Raw genomic sequence first — 17,641 nt, forward strand, 5'->3', positions numbered from 1 at the left:
ATGCTTACACAGAGAGGCAAGGTGAAATAGGTGACGATAGGCAAAGCTCAAACTGTGTGGTCTGACCTGGCCTAACTCGACAGAAGTAGGCAGTAGGGTGCAAACTTGCCTGTCTATCAAGAAGGAAGTTTGGGTGGTATGTGCATGTCCATCAAGAGGCTTGAACATGTTCATTCTGGGAGCATAGTTCCTGAAGGCCTAGATGAGACCCTATGTACTGATCTGACATCTCTGCAGTGCTCACAAATCTGCAGAGCACAGTGAGAGAGGCCAGAGTTTGAGGGCTTGTTCCAGCTCCAGGGCTGCTGCACACAACCTAAGCCAACCTGTTTCTTGAGACACCCCACCCACTGCCCTAGAGCCACTTCTCAGGAACAGTGAATGCAACCTGATTCATGCATCCAGATACATGTGGGGTAAATCCTACCAAGACTCTCTTTTTCCTTCCTTCCTTCCCTCCCTCCCTTCCTTCCTACTTTCTTCCCTCCCTCCTCCCTCTCCTTCTCTTTCTTTCTGGTGCTGGTTCTGGGGCTTGACTTGAGCCTAATGCTGTCCTTGAGCTTTGTACACAAGCCTGAAGGTCTACTATTTGAGCCACAGCCATTTCTAGCTTATTGATGATTAATTGGTAAGGGTTTCAGGGACTGAGCTGGCTTTGAACTGTGATCATCAGACCTCAGCCTCTTGAGTAGCTAGAATTACAAGTGTGAATCACCAGCACCTAGCTCCTACTGAAGCTTTTTTTTGGCCAGTCCTGGGGCTTGAGCCCAGGGCTTGGGCACTGTCCTTGGGCTTTCTCAAGGCTAGTGCTCTACCACTTGAGCCACAGTACCACTTATGGCTTTTTCTGTATATGTGGTACTGAGGAATAGCTTTGTGCATGCTAGGAAAGCACTTTACTACTAGGCCACACTTCTGGGCCTCGAGGCTATTGTATAGATACAGTCTGTCTGGACCCCTTACTTCACTCCAGATGTTCTGCAGTCTGAAGGGAAGCCTTTAACATTCTTTGAAATGCAGCTAGCTGGTTTAGGGTCCAGGCCTGTCTCAACAGCTTGGTATTGCCAAGCAGTCGACATGGCCCAGTAATATGACTCATCAGAGAACCACATGATATATGAGGTCCTTGTCCAGCTCAGCTGCTTCCTAAACAAGGAAGGCAGGCAGGCAACCCAAGCCTTGATAACTCTACAAAGCAGCAAAGCAAAAGAGGCTCTGTGAGGTAGGAGGGGTGGCAGGGACACAGCTATGAATGAAGCACCTTCCAGGGGCATACTCCAGGATTTACCTATGCTGCCATTCTCCCCTGAAGGCTACCCTCCCACTGACACATTAAAATTCTTTCCATCCTTCAAGATTCACTCAAACCTCTGTTGCAGACCTTCCAAAAAGTTCCCCAATCATTCTTCTGTGTGTTCCCTTGGGCATACAGTTTACTCCCCACCCCCAGGTGGCTCGATTATCCTTAGGGGCACTGATCTGAATCCCTACCAAGGATGTGGGAAGGGGACACCCTTACCAAACGATTTTGTTGAGCCAAAAGCAGTGCTAAATGCCTTCCAGCATTAGCTCATTCGTGCCTCTCATTATTTACCACATTATCAAATCTAAGATGCATGGATGCGTTGCCATCTTGGTCTTAGCAGGTGTCCACAGATGTTCCCATGATTTCATCACGAATACCAGCTGGGTGGCAGCAACTAGGGGATGCCACTGACTGCAAGACGCATCTCAATTTCAGAGAAGTCAAGGGTGGAGACATGTGCATCTTAGAATTGATGAAGTAGGGGTATCCTCTTTATGGGTGAGAAGCTACAAGGCAGGAACTGCCCGCTCCTAACCACCCCTCTGCACAGCTTTTGCTCAGTCCACAGATGGCTGGAGAACCATCTCTGGCATCTGCCCATTAGTCATAATCTCCATATAGCTCCAACAATGGTCTAATGGCTTCTGCAATGATCAGGGGCTTGGGGTTTCCTAGACAGCACCCGTGTTGGGCAGGTTCCCGAGTGCCCCGTTTATTCACAAGTACGCTCTCCTCTTACGGATCAGGCTAAGAGCAACAGGCATGGGCCAGCAAAGCTGTTCCTACATGGGGGGAAATCTCTGCCCATCCAGACCAGTTCCAGTAATACAGGGCTGAACACACATACATGAGTGCCTCCAAGTTGTGAGAAAAAAAGCAACACTACCCCCACCCCCAAGCCTTGTTTGGACATGAGGAAATGTGGACAGGGACAGTCTGTCCATTTCCTTCCTGGACTATGGCCTGCACAAACAAGTGGTCAGAAAGGGCCACTCAGCGGATGGGACAGGGGACATCAGGAGTCCTTGGACAGGGATTGACCTTTGCCATTTCTCACCCAAAAGGAAAGAGATGTGCACACAAAGACATCCACTGCAGTTTTATTTATAAGAGGTGCAATCTGGAATGATGTCTCAATGTCCAGTGACTGGGAAGGGGAGACACACTACAGAGACACTCTGTGGAGTGCCCTGGGCAAGGAGGGCAAAGAGGAGGGGGAGATGAGATTGGGCCTAGTTGCTCCAGAGGCTTCACCAGCTGTAGCTGCAACTCTAGGGGAGACACCCATTCCTCCTACCCACCGGGGGTCTGCTCTTCACTAGCTTATTCTCCACTTGCTTGTTCACACACTCACTCAGATTCAATCAATGCTGACCCCTGGCTGATCCCTGGATTTGGGACCTTGCACCTCCCTGGGCCCCAGGAAGCCTGCAGCTGCATGCCTCCTTTGCAGCGTTGCTTGCATTAGAGGGGCCTGGGTAGTAGGTCTGGTTTGGATGCAAGTGGCAGGGTCAGGGAAGCTTTCTCACAGAGATTCAAACCTTCCTCCCCTTGATGTAAAAAAAAAAAAAAAAAAAAAAACAACCAAAGAGTCTCCGATGATTGACTTAAGTAAATGAGTAAATGTGCAGGCACCTAGCCCTACCAGTCCATTTCCATGAACTCTCTTCTGCAGTGTGCTGCTCTGTGTTGGCCTTTTGCCTTATTGTAAACAAGCGACTCTGGCCTCAGTCTTCTTTCCCTGATGGAACTGCCAAAGCTGCACCACAGCTGCCTCTCCCTCCCCTCCTTGGGAGTATGTCACAGCCTGATGTTCCCTCTCCCCTGAGTATCTTATCCCTCTCTGAGATGGTTTCCTCCAGTGGGACCACCAGGTCAAGGGGTGAGAATGTGTTTCTGGCTCTTTGAAACCTAGGGTCACACTGTTTTCCCAAGACCTCACACCAAGTTCTGTGTCTCCAGGAGCCCAGGCGGGTGGCGTTCTTTCCTGCGTGTCCCGACCCTCAGCTCCACTCGGGATGGCACACCTGCCCCTCTTCCGTCGGGGCCGGGCAGGCAGACATGCTCATGGGACCTGCTTCACTCACTCATCTCCGAGGATGCCTGGGTTCAGAGGTGAAAGCCCTTTGAAAATGCTAATACAGTGGGCAGGTGAAAGGAATTGGTCTTCAAGGGACACAGCTCATCTGTATAACCAACCCATCTTCATTCCACAGATACAGTGTTTGGGGGCAAGCTGCCCCTCAAGAGCCACAGAAATAAGGCAATGATAAAAGAAAGCTCCTCACACATGGTTCAGGGGTGCAGACTCCACAGGGAAGGCATGGTTTCCCACTAACAAGGAACTGATCTGCCCACACTGCCTGTGAGGGACTGCCCCAAACCTGCTTGAAGGGCAGTGTTAGCATATCCAGCAGATATCCCATGGTATCCTACAGGAGTGGGATATGCGTGTCAATGGTCTTCACTAAGCAAACAACAGTGCTCAAATCAGGCTGCTCCCTCCTCCCTCTGACACAAGTCCCTTAAGCAGACAGCCAGCAGATAGCATCACACTCCCTATGCCTGACCCTGTAGGAAGCAGGTACTAGCATCACTCCCCCAATCACAGCACAGCCAGAGCACCCAGAAAGGCTGAGCAGCTCTGCAAGAAGTGGGAGCCACGATTACCTTGGTTGGAGAGGATAGGCTGGGGCAGGGAGGCAGAGGTGGGAGCCGTGGTGGGAGGGGAGCCACCGGGTCTGGTGCAGGGGGCAACTGGGAGCCGAGAATCCTCACCAACCTGAGGAGGAGTGCTCAAATCAGCCAGGAAAGAAAGAAAGTGAGGGAAGGATAGACCCAACAAGGCCAGGGATGTGGTGGGAAGAGTTCATGTTTTCATAATGTTGAGCTCACAGTACTGAGCAGCATCTCCATGTCATAAGTGTTCCACAGAGCTGTGTGCTACCCCAGCTCCTGCAGCCACAGAGTGGCACAGTCGGGCTTTGGCAGGCCTGACAAATGCCACACCCTAGCTTCCCCCACTTGCTGCTCCCACCCTGGTCTATTTCTCAGCACCATTTCTCCCATACAAATGCCCACCTTCTTCTCGGGGTTGCTCAGTTTGGACTTGACGTCCTTGGCTTTCTGAATTGCTTTTAGCACTTCTACAGTGTCCAGTTCCTTCTCTGTGGTTGCTGTGTTATCCAGACATACCTACAAAAGTCCAGAAAGTAGCTTTGAGTGTAGAGATTGGCGAGCATAGAGGAGGGTGGCAGGGCCTCATTGAGGAGTGGTTAGGAGAACCCCCTCCTACAAGATGTACCCCAGAAAGGTACTAGAGGCCCAGGGAAGCCCGGCCCACTAGGAAGCAGGCTCCTTATTGCCATGCAAGTGATGTGGGGTGCCTTAGAGGGGCAAATGGAAATCTCACACCTCTTCCTCTGTCTCTGGGAGTCCCTCTCCAAGAAGAGGAAGCAAAAGCTTCTTGTGGGGCTACGTCTGGGGAAAGGGGAGACTTGCATTAAATTCCATTACAGACAGAACTCAGATGGTCAAAGAGCCAAGGAGAGAGCCTTCTGGGTAGGGGAAATGTGAGGGCAAAGGCACAGAAATCAGGGTGGATGGGGAGAGAGACCCTCATCTAGGATACAGGGGGAGAGGAAGGCTAGCGAGCACACAACTAGAGGGTGGGCAGTGTGTTCAACCAGGGAAGGTCCCAAGGACCAGGACAGGAGCTGACTTCCCAGTGTGGAACTGAAAAGGGGGAGGAGGGAGAATAGCATCTTAGGAAAACTGAGTTGATGACAATGTGGAAAAAGCAGCATTTGAGGCAGAAATGGGGTGTAGTTGAAATACAATCAGATCCCTGGTGTCTTCTGCTTAAGCTCTGGGGAGAACAAAGGCTCTGAGGGCTGGCAAGAGAGTGGAATGGGGATGGAGTCTGTTGGAGACTGAGGGAAAGGAATGAATCTTGGGAAAGTCCTCTTTGGTTAGCATGGGATGCAGGTAGATGGCCCAATCAGTAGCAGACCCTGGGTTGGGCTACAATGGCAAGGGTGGGGAAAACTTTTGGGCTTTTAGTCAGGCATCATGAGAATTTACTATAAATAATAGTCATTTTAAGTTCCTTATTTCTGTCCTTTCTCCAAAACGTTATTTATTTTTTTTTAAGTAGAAGACAGTTTCTGCCTTCCTTGCCTGTGACTTGCTGGCCTACAGCTCTGGCAGAACATAGATCCTGCTGGGGAACCCACACTAGCTGACAGTCCCCAATGGGAGAGGGCTGGGAGGTGCATGCAGCCTTTTCTTGGGGAAAAATGGACTTCCTAGATATGGAAGGCGAGCAGACATCTTCCTAAAGCAGGCAAGGGCATCGAGTGGCACACTCCCCGTACACACACACACACACACACACACACACACACACACACACAAGCGCGCGCGCACCCCACTCTTCCTGTCCATGTTGTCCTGGACTCTACCAAGGCTCACCTCAGAGGCCCGCTCTCCGAACTGAGCAAGCACCTTGGTCCGGTAGTCAGGGATGATGCTGAGAGGGTTGTTCAACAGGGCTACGTGCTCCAGGCATGGGAGGCTTCCAATGCTCCTGACTTCCTCCATCTGCAAGGCATGAGCGCCATCCCCCTTGGCCCCTTCTCCTAACACTTCAGCAACAGGACAACAGGCTGGAGCCTCTTTTAAATGAAAGGAACCTTCACGATCTTCCTTAAAGTGATAAACACCAAGGCCCAGCAATCCCAGAGCTCTGAGGCCCCTTAAGACTGCAACTCACCTGTTCGATTCTGTTGTCACTGAGGTCCAAGTTAAGGAGGGAGTAGAGCTTATGCAGGCCACTCAAGCTCTTTAGAAGGTTGCCTGCCAGGTTCAAGGTCTTGATGTTCCCCAGTTTGGTGTGGACGCCTTCCAAGGAGGAGAGCTTGTTGTAGGATAGGTCCAGGTGCACGAGGTTGTACAGGTGCTGTAGCAGCATTGAGAACAGGCCCAGGTAAAGCTTCCAGAGAGGGGGCCTGCCACCCTTCCAACTCAAACAGACCAATTCTGCAAGGTAGCTCCACCAGTCTCTCTGATGGTTATTGGAGAAAGACTCTTCTCCCCTGTACATGCCACAACCTAGTGCTACTCTGCAGACAGGCTGGTAGGAACATTTAAAATAGGCCTGCTCGTCTTCAGGACACCGCACACCACTGTCACCACTCTCAGTCTACAGTTACTATTTTAATTCTTTAGAGCAAAAATCACTCAGTGCATCATTGGAAGCCTAAAGGGCACAAGGCAGACCTTTCCTTAGACAGACATTACCTGTAGGTTATCCACAACCAGCACACCGTTGTGACTCAGGTCCAAGAACTCAATCTTTGGGATCAGTTTCTTGTGAAAGAAAAAAAAAAATCATGTCACTCTAGCAGCCTACATGACAGGAAACTCTTGTCCTGACCAGAGTTTCTGCTAGCTGTCCCCATGGAGCCCTGGTGTGACCGTTTTCATTCAGCAGCATATCCATAGAGACTCCTGGGGACTCCAGGGATGAATACTAGCCGCAGATAGCACTAAGCATTTGGCTATGACTGCTCTCCTTCAGCTCTGCCCACTCCCATGGAGCACCAAGAGTCACACTCTTCTAGGCCTAAGGTTATCAAGATGGCACTCTTACACAGGCACATCTTTTAATCTAGAGGTGGATTTTCTGCTACACTTCTTAGGGGTAAATATCATAGCATATCATGGTTCTATTATACCAAAGGTTTGTGCAATTGATACGCTCCATTTAATTTTAAGTATTTACTACCAACTTTAAATAAGCTTCATTTTGAAATTTAACTTCAAATCTTCAGGTGACTCACAGAGCTGTGGATATAGGTTTTTCTGTGGTCATTCCAGACAAAGCCAACGAAATACTCAGACCCCAGGATGTGATCGGAGTGGTCCCTGGCACTGTCTGCTGTAAACGTACCACAGACTCGTCGATTTCAGAGATGCTATTGTGGCTCAGGTCAAGGGCAGTCAGTGCTTGCCACGTGGGGATGACAGCAGTCACAGGGCCTTCCAAGGCTGTGCCTTCGGGCTCCCACTCATCAAATTCTGAGGCTTCAGGAACAAGGACTTCCTGTGTAAGAACATCTGTTGAGCACTATGCCCAGGCCTCACGCAACACTAACTGGAACACTACTCTTGCAAAATTTAAGGAAGGACTTGAGCATATTTAGCATGTGGAAATGAGCTTGCATTAAAACAGGCATTGGTTCATGTGTCTTTAAATGATTATGAAATAACTCAAAGGCTTAGCAGCACAACAGCCACTTGGAAAAGGTTTGCTTCAGTTACAAATGCTCCTCAAGCCCCCAGTGGTCTCTGCTATTTGGTGATGCCTTTGCTAGCCTAATTCTCAGAGGCTGAAAGTCCAAGTTTATGGTGTTGCTAAGCAACGCTGCTTTCAAAGTGGTCCCAACTATAGAGAGCAGAACCACTACTTTAAAGAAACAAAAATCATCACTAAGACAAGTGTAGAAGTAAGAAGCTGGGGGCTGGTAGCTCATCCCTTAACCCTAGGTGACTGAGGTCTGAGGACCATGGTTTGAAGTCAGCTGGGGCAGAAAAAGCCCTTGAGACTCCTAACTCTAGCTAACCACAAAATGTCAGAAGTGAAACCATTTCAAGTGGTAGAGCACTAGATTTGAGCACAAGAGCTCAGGGGCAGTACTCAGGTCTGTGAGTTCAAGCCCCAGCAACCCTCTGCCCCCCAAGTCTTTTTATATTCAGGATTGGATTTTGACATTACTAAGATAAAATCCATACAAAGATAAAAGGAGACTACATTTCTAACTGGAATGACTCTGTGGCTCATGTACAAACACTGGGGTCTAGCACTTCTATTCTTGACCTTTAACTTCAAGTCCATATGAGATACAAATGAATGGAAGCCAGGATGTTTTTTAGGCTTAAATACAGTTAAACTATCAAACTAATGTTACCAGCTATGCAGTCACAATTTAGTCATTAAAAAACCATCAGTGATTCATGCTTGTAATCCTAGCTACTCAGGAAGCTGAGATCTGAGGACTGAATTCAAGCCACCCTAAACAGAAAAGCCCATGAGACTCTCATCTCCATTAAGTCCCTAAAAAACTGGAAGTGGAGGTGTAGCTTAAGTGTTAGTGTGTCAGCTGAAGGACAATGTCCACGTCTCAAGTTTAAGCCCTAGCACTGGGACATATATACACACATACAAACAAACAAAACAATAACTCTGACAGGCATGGTAATACATTCTATAATCCCAGGAAGATCACGAGTTTGTGGCCATTCTGGACTACATAGTTTAAAAAAAAAAAAAAGCTGGATGTGGTAGGTTTTAGAAAGACACTAGGGAGGGGCCAGGAATTTGGCCTAATGGTAGAGTGCTTGCCTAGCATGCATGAAGACCAGAAGTGGTGCTGTAGTTCAAGTGGTAAAGCTCTAGCCTTCAGAAAACCCAAGGACAGTGCTCACCTTCATGGAGGTTGCTGAGAAGCGGATGCTCATTGTGGCTAAAGTGGGCTTCGAGGTAACCAGCCCTTGGATGTGCTTGGCATCACAGTAACTGATCTGGAACAAAGCACAGCCACGTTTGAGAAACAGCAGCCTGGGCCATCTGAAGTTCCAGGAAGAGGGTGCTCAACTCACAATGCACAAAAGAAACCCAACAATGGGCAGGCCCAAATCCTGAGAGTCATTATTCAACTCAAAACCTAAGCCTTTGTCTAGTGCTAGATAGGGCTGACTAAACATTTTGTGAAGTACCTATTGCAAAAGGCATTCAGACCCTCAGACTCACAATACACAAATTCCATTTTCTTGTTAAGGGCTGCCTGGAGCCTGGCAGGTGGATATAAAGGGTGGGTCATGGGAACCAGCTGTAGAGAGCAAAGAGCCAATGGCCTCCACAGTGTGGCAAGTGTGGTGACCCTCCTGCTGGCCCCACGCCAGTCCACTGCTCTCAGCTGTCCTGTGGTGAGAGAGAGGCCAAGCCCACTTGACCCTAGTGCTACAAACTCACAGACCAGACAGAGGCCTGGCTGTCTAGAGGGACTGGGTCAGACCTTTCTCTCCCTTCTGAGGCCTTAGCCAGTAGTGGCTGAGACAAACACCCTGAGCTTCCATCAAGAGGAGTGGCCCCAAGACCCAAAGCAAACCCAGCTTGCTGCTCTTCAACTTGGTGATCCTAGACACACTTCCTTGTATTTCTAAGCCTCAGTGACCTCAACTATAAACTGAGAATGGAAGTGTCCCCTTCACAAGGTTGTTGGGAAGATTCAATTAAACAGTCTACATCTGGAGGTCGGAGGCTTGGCTCAGATGGTAAACTGCCAGCCACTGAGTGAAAGCATCAGAGACCAAGTATGAGTCCTGATCTTGGACAAAAAGAAAAAAACGGTATACATTGACATGATATTGAATACAAGCTCAAGAAACAGGCTTTACTCAGGAGACAGCTTTTATTATTCAAATTAACTCTTCTCTTTTTCTCTCCTCTCTCATTTCCTTTTCCTCCTCCTCCTCCCATTTTTTTTTTTTGAGACAGAGCCTTCCTATGCCCACATTGGCCTTGAACTCAAGATCCTATCAACTTCCTAGATGCTAGAATTCACTAGTTTTTAACACCATGACCCACTGCCTTCCCTTTCTTTTGACAAACTTAGATTTTTTTGGGGGGAGGGAGGGTCATACGACTTGAACTCTGGGTCTGGGTGCTGTCCCTGAACTCTTCAGCTAAATGCCACAGCCCTACCCTTGAGCCACAGCCCCACTTTCCGTGTTCTAGAGATTAATTGGAAATAAGAGTCTCATGGCTCTCAAAGTCCAGGCTGGCTTTGAGCAGCGAGTGATCCTCAGATCTCAGCCTCTTGAGTAGCTAGGATTATAGACTTGAGCCACTGCACCGGGTGACAGTTTTGAGATCCTTAAAGCTCCATAGCTAAAACTATAAAGCATTTATTAGGTGTGGCACCCCAGAGGGAAGGGAACCTTTCTGACTTGAAATTGGTGCTGTGATCCTTAGGATGACTTCCCAAAACTGCTACTTAAACTATATATGTCCCCTGACCCAATCAGAGGTCCAGAAGGTATGGGGCTCTGTTGCCCTTACTAGGGCCAGAGATGTACAGACTACCAGACACAGGAGAGGCTTCCTCTTTTTGCCTCTGGAGGGCATGACTTACCTGGAAAGAATCTGCCACAAATATCCAGACATGAAAGCAGCTGTTTTGTGATTAAATCTGGTCATTGGGCATCAAAACAGCTCCTTAGCTACAGTCAGAATGAGATGATGCTCTTGACTCAGTCCCACCTGCATCTCAGTGGCCTTAGGCCTTACCTCCACCTGGTGAAGAGACTTGAATATTGACAGATCAAAAGGCAGGAGCTGCTCCTGAATGTTGCTGGTCCCAAAGGGTCCTTCTGTGCCAGAAACCTGAGGCAAAGAGATAGGGCTGACATTAAGGACGCTGCTGGTCAGTGCAGCAGTACCTGAAGCTTTGATAACTTCTGTTTTCAACAAAATGGTTAGGTCAAGGTTTAAAGTAATGCTATACTGGGCCACGATGCCCCCTGGTGCTCATAGTGTGAAGAGCACTGGGTAGTTTTCCTTCCACAGTGGCTGAACCCATGGTTTCGGTCATACTCACTTGCAAGCCAGTGAGTTGTCAGACTCCACAGCCACCTAAATGGCTCTCCGTGACTGACAAGCTTCATCCTTACCTTAAGGTACTTAAGGCGACAGGTGAAGTCCAGAATATGCCCAAGGTCTGTCTTGGCATCCCCACTGGCGCATGTGGGCTTTCCTTGTAGCAGCTGCTGGGTGACCGCATACAGTTGCAGGGGCCTGATGGCAAAGACCTCACCAGCCCCCAAGAGCTGCTCTCCTGCAACAGCCAATTCCCAAGAGATGAGTGTCTATACCTAGCCCTGGCCTGTTGTACCACCAGGGCATCTGTTCACTATGCCAACGGCCAATGAACACTGAGCAAGCACCTATACCCACAGGATAAAACCACAGTCCTAAGCATGCAGGAACTGCTGCCCACCTGAGCCCACATTGGGTACAGGGCATCCCTGGACATGTGATAGCAGAGGAAAGGGGCATGGAGGCTGTGCAACTGGGGAGCCACTCTAAAGAGTGAGGCCAAGTCAGACCTAAAGTACTGAGCCAGAAAGTGTTCACAGGCAACAGTCAGTGCAACAGACCTATGCTGCAACCTCCAAAGTGCAGGTGTTGAAGTTAGGTGCAGCCCTAAGATGCCAGGTCAGTGAGAAACCTGAGCGCAGGTAGCTTTTGAACCAGACTGACTTGTGGTTCTTGTGCTGTTCCTTGTGAGGCATGTATCCTCACACAGGTTACCTCACACTCTGTCAGTATTCTCACCTCTACCTGATGGGGGAGGGGAGGCAGAGGTGCCAGTAGGATGCTAACCATAGGGCTGGTGGCAGCCATGACAGCTACTGTTAGCATGACAGCTACTGTTAGCATGCTCTCTGATAGTGCTATGACTCAAACAGATACAAGATGCAGCACTGCAGCTACCTTTTTTTCTTTTTTTTTTTTTTTTTGCCAGTCCTGGGCTTGAGCTCAGGGCCAGAGCACTGTCCTTGGATTTTCTCAAGGCTAGAGCTCTACCACTTGAGCCTCAGCACCACTTCCAGCTTTTTTCTATGTATGTGGTACCGAGGAATCGAACCCGGGTCTTCATGCACGCTAGGCAAGCACTTTAACCACTAGGCCAAACTCCCGGCCCTGCAGCTACCTTTTATCACTACCTTTCACCACTAAAGAGTAAGTTCTCGACATGGGAACTCAAAAAGGTTTCTGGATGGACTATAGTCTCTCACCTGCAGATAGGTAGGCAGGCTTAGCTGTGAACCAGGTACAGAGACTTTTGGCACCCCCAAGGAAGTAGGCCCTTGTTAGGACTCAACAGACTGAGTTCTGTGACACTCTGAATCTCCAGATGCCTAGTTAAGACTAGGCAAGGTATTTCAAGGACTAATGGTCACATACCTTTTTCAAAGAGTTCTTCAGCCAATGCTGCAGTGATACCATTTATCTCCTGCAAGGGGAAAAAAAATCCTGGTTAGGAAGTCAACTTTTGCCCTGGTCACGGGAATTTGCACATTCTTAGGTATCTAACCACTCCATTAATGTGGTACCAGCTCTCTTGATGGTAAACTAGAAGAGGCAGAGTCTAGAAAAGAAAATGAAGCATTTCCAAATATATGGACACCGGAACTGTTTCTTCAAAAGCAGGAAATTGGGCCAAGGCTTAGTGGCTCATGTCTGTAATCTAGCTACTCAGGGGGGTGAGATCTAAGGATCACAGTTTGAACCTAGCCTGGTCTATGATGCTCTACACTCCACTTAACCAACAAAAAGCCAGAAGTAGAATTGTAGTTCAAGTGTAGTGCCAACCTTGGCAGAAAAAGACGAGTAAGAAGACTAGGCCCTGAATTCAAGCTCTAGTATTGGCACACACATGTGCACACACACAAGCAGGAAACCAAATGAACACTGAAAGTCCAGGTCCACCATGACACTAGCAGAATATGACTTAGCCTAAGAGAGGAGGAGATGGAGAAATGGCCTTTTTCTGGTGGGACATCCCACAGACGGTCATTCCCACCCTCTCTCCTTTTATGTGTTTGGGGAAGAGTGGACGGTTCTCTTCCTGCACTATCCCTTTCAGATACACAAAAGTACTATTCATCCCAGGGTCACTAGAGGGAGGAAAGGAGTTCCTTTCCTAGTTATGAGATAAAGAACAGGATGAGGCTTCAGTCATATTAACAGCCAATATGCCAGGCTCTCATTCACATAAGGCAATGCCTGAGCACTCAGCATATACTCAGCAGATACTATCTACCACCACCCAACTGGAAGCTGCTACCTTGAATCCTGTTAACAAAGATGAACAAACGCAGGTGGAGAGGTAATGTGACTTTCTAATTTTTGATGGTTAGAAGCTAATCAATCCCACATTAAGCATGGAGCCTAGGGTCTCTCTGTACACAATCAATTCCCTCGCCACTTCAAAAAGCAATTGGGGGGGGGGGGAGTTTGGCCTAGTGGTAGAGTGCTTGCCTACCATGCACAAAGACCCGGGTTCAATTCCTCAGTACCCCACATACATAGCAAAAAGCTGGAAGTGCTGCTGAGGCTCAAGTGGTAGAATGCTAGCCTTGAGAAAGTCCAAGGACAGGGTTCATGCCCTGAGCTCAAGCCCAGGACTGGCAAAAAAAAAAAAAGCAATCAGGGGTTGTCAGGAGCCACCAAAGCATGCAGCTACCACCACAGCACATAGCTCCCACCACCTATTCCAGGTAGGAATCTTAACTATCTGACAGATGGACGTCAACAGGTCTTTTAGTAAACAGGTCCAGATGGAGGCTGCACAATTGTCCTCACAGCTCAGGAACACTGTTGTCAGCAGAACATTTAATTCAAATGATTATGAGACTCAAAAGACACTAAGCTACAGGAGACAGAGTGTCCTTTTCCTGTTTTTCTCTTTGCTTGTTTATCTCTTTTTCTTTTTATTTATTTTTCTGGTTCTAGGGCTTGACCACTGTCCCTGAACCTTTTTGCTCAAGGCTAGCACTCTACCAATTGAGCTACAGATCCACTTCTGGCTATTCTGGTTGTTAATTGGAAATAAAGAGTCTCTTGGACTTTGTCTCTTGTCTGGGCAGGCTTTGAACAGCAATTTTCTAATCTCAGCTTCCTGAGTTGCTAGGATTACAGGCGTGAGTCACTCGCACCCTTCCCTGTCATCTTCCTAATACTGGGGATTGAATTTAGGGCTTCATGGAACTACATTCATCACTGCTTTTCTATTTTTTTTTTCGGGGGGGAGTTCTAAGTTTGAACTCAGAGCTTCATGCTCATTAGACAAGAGTCATTGAATCAAGGCTCCAACCCTTTTTTGGCATACATGTGTGTATGTGTAACTAGGGTCTGAGCTTGGGTACATCAACATTGTTTGTTTTACTTGCTAAAAACTGGCCCTCTACCACTTGGGCCATGCCTCTAGTATAGCTTTTCAGTAGTTAACTGGAGATAGAGGACCTTTCTGCCTAAGCTGGCTTTGAATCACAATACTCCTAAATAGCTAGGATTACAGATGTAAGCCTGATACTCACTAGTTATTTCTGAGATAAGTTCTCAATTTTTGCCTGAGTTCATTATAGTTGAAATAATAGCATGCATAACCTCACCCAGCTTATTCTGTTGAGATTGAGTCTTACAGACTTTTCTGCCTGGGCTGGCCTAGAACTGTGATCCTCCTGACCTCAGCTCCCATACAGGTAGGACAATAGGCATGTGCTTCCATGCCCAGCTATTGGCTGAGAAGGAATCTCGTATGTATGCCTAGGCTATCTTTTAATGGTGATCCTCCTAATTTCAGCCTCTCAATTAGCTAAGATTACAGATGTGAGGCACTGGCATCCAACCTTAATTTTGAGACAAGGTCTTGCTAAGTTGTCTAGGCTGGCCTAGAACTTTTACTCTTCCTGCTCAGCCTACAGAGTATCTAGGATTATAGACATAAACATCATACCTTGCCCATTGTAACTGGGTTTTTTTCCTATGCTGCAAATATCTCCTCCCAGCTTCTATATCTTTTTCCTTTGTCCAAGATGGCATTCTTGACATAGTAAGGTTTTTCATTTTACATTGTTTAACCCATAATTCTTTTCCTTTGTGATGCTGATGGTCTCTTCCCCTACACCAAGATTATAAAAATATCCTTATTTTCTTTTATCCTTAATATTATGTTTTAAAAATGTATTCTCTAGGCATTCACACATAGTGACACCAAAAGAGGGTAATCTCAGGAGAGGAACAGAAAAGTGCAATGCCTATTGTGCTCTGGGGCATATTAAATAATACCTATTGAAATGAACTCTAGGAAATGGAAATATGAGGTTTTTCCTTTGTTGTTGTTTTTGTTTTCTTTTTGTCTTGTTTGTCTTTAGGGGTTCAAGGAAAGTCACAGAAATGGAGGAACAAAGGGTGAACAAATACAGCAGCAGTATTCACTAGACACTATGGTAATAATGAACTATACAAGTTGTGGCTGGGAATGAGAGGGAAAAACTGGGCGAGTGAGGAAAGGGATGACATTGTCCAAAAAGAAATGTGCTCTTTACCTGATTTCTGTAACTGTAACCTCTCTGTACATCACTTTATAATAAAAATAAAATAAAATTGAAATTCAGTTTCTATGTGAAGTGAAACTCATTCTTCACCCACCTCTATCTTATCTTTAGTGGACAAAAAGCCAAAAGAAGCAAAATTAGTAGACACAGCTTTTATAGAGAGGAGAGGAGAGGCCATGGGTTAACCCTAAAGTAAACCTCTTAAACACATTTACATTGTCTTTGGCATCTGTGAAGATCTAAAAGGTTATAAAGAGCTTGTTGGAATGATCAGTTCATGAACAGTTTTGAGAGCCATGCCCTGTCTCCAAATCTTCCCTCTGGTCAGGTACAGTTTCAGGGACTGCCAATTTACATCTGCCTGAATTCCTCAATGGTAGTTTGTGGGCCCCTAGCACTGTGCATGGACACTGAGGTTCCCAGAGGTCCCTCACCAGAAACTGTCAATATTAAATAATTCTCTCTTTCTACACACATTACTGTGGTCAGCTGGCCAGAACATGGAGAAAGAATCTCCTGGGCACCAGGCCTGCTGAGGGGACAGAGCTGACATTTTCAGAAGACACAAAAGGTAAGAGACAGCACTCTTCTGATCCAAATACAGGCCAATTGGTAAAGAGGTGGAGTCAGTCTACAAGGAGACAAAAGAGGCTCAGAGGCCAGAGTCCTAGCTGTTATACTCCAAAGGAGGGGGGGTCACTTGTGGGGATGGGTAGCTTTCTACCTGTTCTACTCTATTTTCTGCTGAAGGAGTTTGAAATATTTTAGGATGACACAAACTGTAATAATTACCTCCACATACACCCAAGACCCAAGTCCCTGCCAAAGTACGACAGACCTACAGCTCAGCCACACTGTGCTAACAGGGATCCTGTGGTGATACCCTGGACAGAGGTGTGCCCTCTCCCCATTAACTTGAAGTACAGGCCTTACACATGCTATGTAAGCACTCTATTAAGCTAATAACTCCAGTTGGGCAGGAAGATGCCATGGATACGTGACAGCTCTGCAACTGAGCATACCTGTACATAAAGAATCTCACAGTCAAGTACCCTAAAATGTATATGCCTATGCTCAATGAAGACTTCTGGCCAGTTGCTGACCTTTCCACTTGGCTCATGCTAGGCAGTGTGCTTGTAAGGGGGGCATTAAGACCATCACCCAAGTATGGTATGGAAAATACATGCTAAGGCTAAGGGGTTGAGGGGTCTGGTATAACTTATTTTTGAGAGAGGTGCCTCTCTTATTCAGTCTGGGCTGACCTCAAACTTGTGATCCTACTGCCTTCTTCAGTACCAAGACAACTTTTATTTTATGCTGGTGAACAGACATGTAAACATGAGTTGGGCACATTATTTATATTTTGACTTGAAACAGATTCCTCCCTGAAGGATTCAAATGCAAACTTTAAGAGAACTCTTAAGACTATACATTGAAATCTGTTATCATTCATAATCTCAATTCTTTGCCACTAAAACTAATTATGGAAATAAGTTGTATATTAAAACAACAGTAAAATGGTAACAATCTCAATATCACCCCTAATTTTCAAATGCTGAAAAGCAGCTTTATACTAGCTAAGTGGCTTTCAAATAAGAATATAAGAAATTTCCTCTCAAGAGCATTGAATATCTTTCCGTACTAGAAAGCCTAGTATGTGGTGACCTCTGACCCTCAGCCCATCTCCTACTACTAGACTTCCTTCAAACAGGCCCTGTTATCACCCTCCAGCTCACTAAAGCAACCGAGGCATGGAAAAGTCACATGAATGACATGGGATAAATGCTGGAAAGGAGCTAGGCTGGAAGATAAACTCAGCTCTGTCAGTCTACCCTTAGGTATGTCTTGCTCCACAATGGTATACTTGAATTCTCCATGGGATCCCATTCCACTGAGTTTGAAACCCTTTGCTCTAAAGGTTCTGAGATGATATTTGCCATTGTGTGTCTAGGAAGATAAGGTACAGCTGTGCAGAGAGATAGCAAACATAGCACGCTGTCCCCACCATTCTCCGAACTCCCCACCCTAGAGTAGCTGAGGACAAAAGTAGTGTTTTTTTTCCTTGACATTAAGAATCAAGGTAGACCCTTACCCCACACCATACATAAAAATTAACCCCAAATCAATTGAAGCCTTAAATGTAATATA

The 17,641-nt window shown here is 46.9% G+C and overlaps 1 protein-coding gene across 2 annotated transcripts in view; it reads right to left on the minus strand.

The window, feature by feature from the left end:
• Positions 1-17,641, minus strand: part of Nisch (nischarin) — a 38,455-nt gene that overhangs the window by 10,706 nt on the left and 10,108 nt on the right. Inside the window, exons 4-14 of one of the 2 annotated variants that reach the window (XM_090321557.1) lie at positions 12,339-12,387; positions 11,042-11,205; positions 10,659-10,754; positions 8,795-8,890; positions 7,260-7,412; positions 6,608-6,676; positions 6,081-6,266; positions 5,780-5,908; positions 4,388-4,501; positions 3,977-4,088; positions 1,813-3,409 (exon numbers count right to left, since the gene is read on the minus strand). In XM_090321557.1, coding sequence (XP_090177683.1) covers positions 3,390-3,409; positions 3,977-4,088; positions 4,388-4,501; positions 5,780-5,908; positions 6,081-6,266; positions 6,608-6,676; positions 7,260-7,412; positions 8,795-8,890; positions 10,659-10,754; positions 11,042-11,205; positions 12,339-12,387 — 1,188 coding nt within the window. In that variant the 3' untranslated portion in view covers positions 1,813-3,389. Of the gene's footprint in view, positions 1-1,812; positions 3,410-3,976; positions 4,089-4,387; positions 4,502-5,779; positions 5,909-6,080; positions 6,267-6,607; positions 6,677-7,259; positions 7,413-8,794; positions 8,891-10,658; positions 10,755-11,041; positions 11,206-12,338; positions 12,388-17,641 lie in introns of those variants that run through there. The other variant, XM_090321548.1, reaches the window with a different exon arrangement.

Source organism: Megascapheus bottae, chromosome 2 (genome assembly GCF_031878675.1).
Source record: "Megascapheus bottae isolate mThoBot1 chromosome 2, mThoBot2.hap1, whole genome shotgun sequence".
Classification (NCBI taxonomy): Eukaryota; Metazoa; Chordata; class Mammalia; order Rodentia; family Geomyidae; genus Megascapheus; species Megascapheus bottae.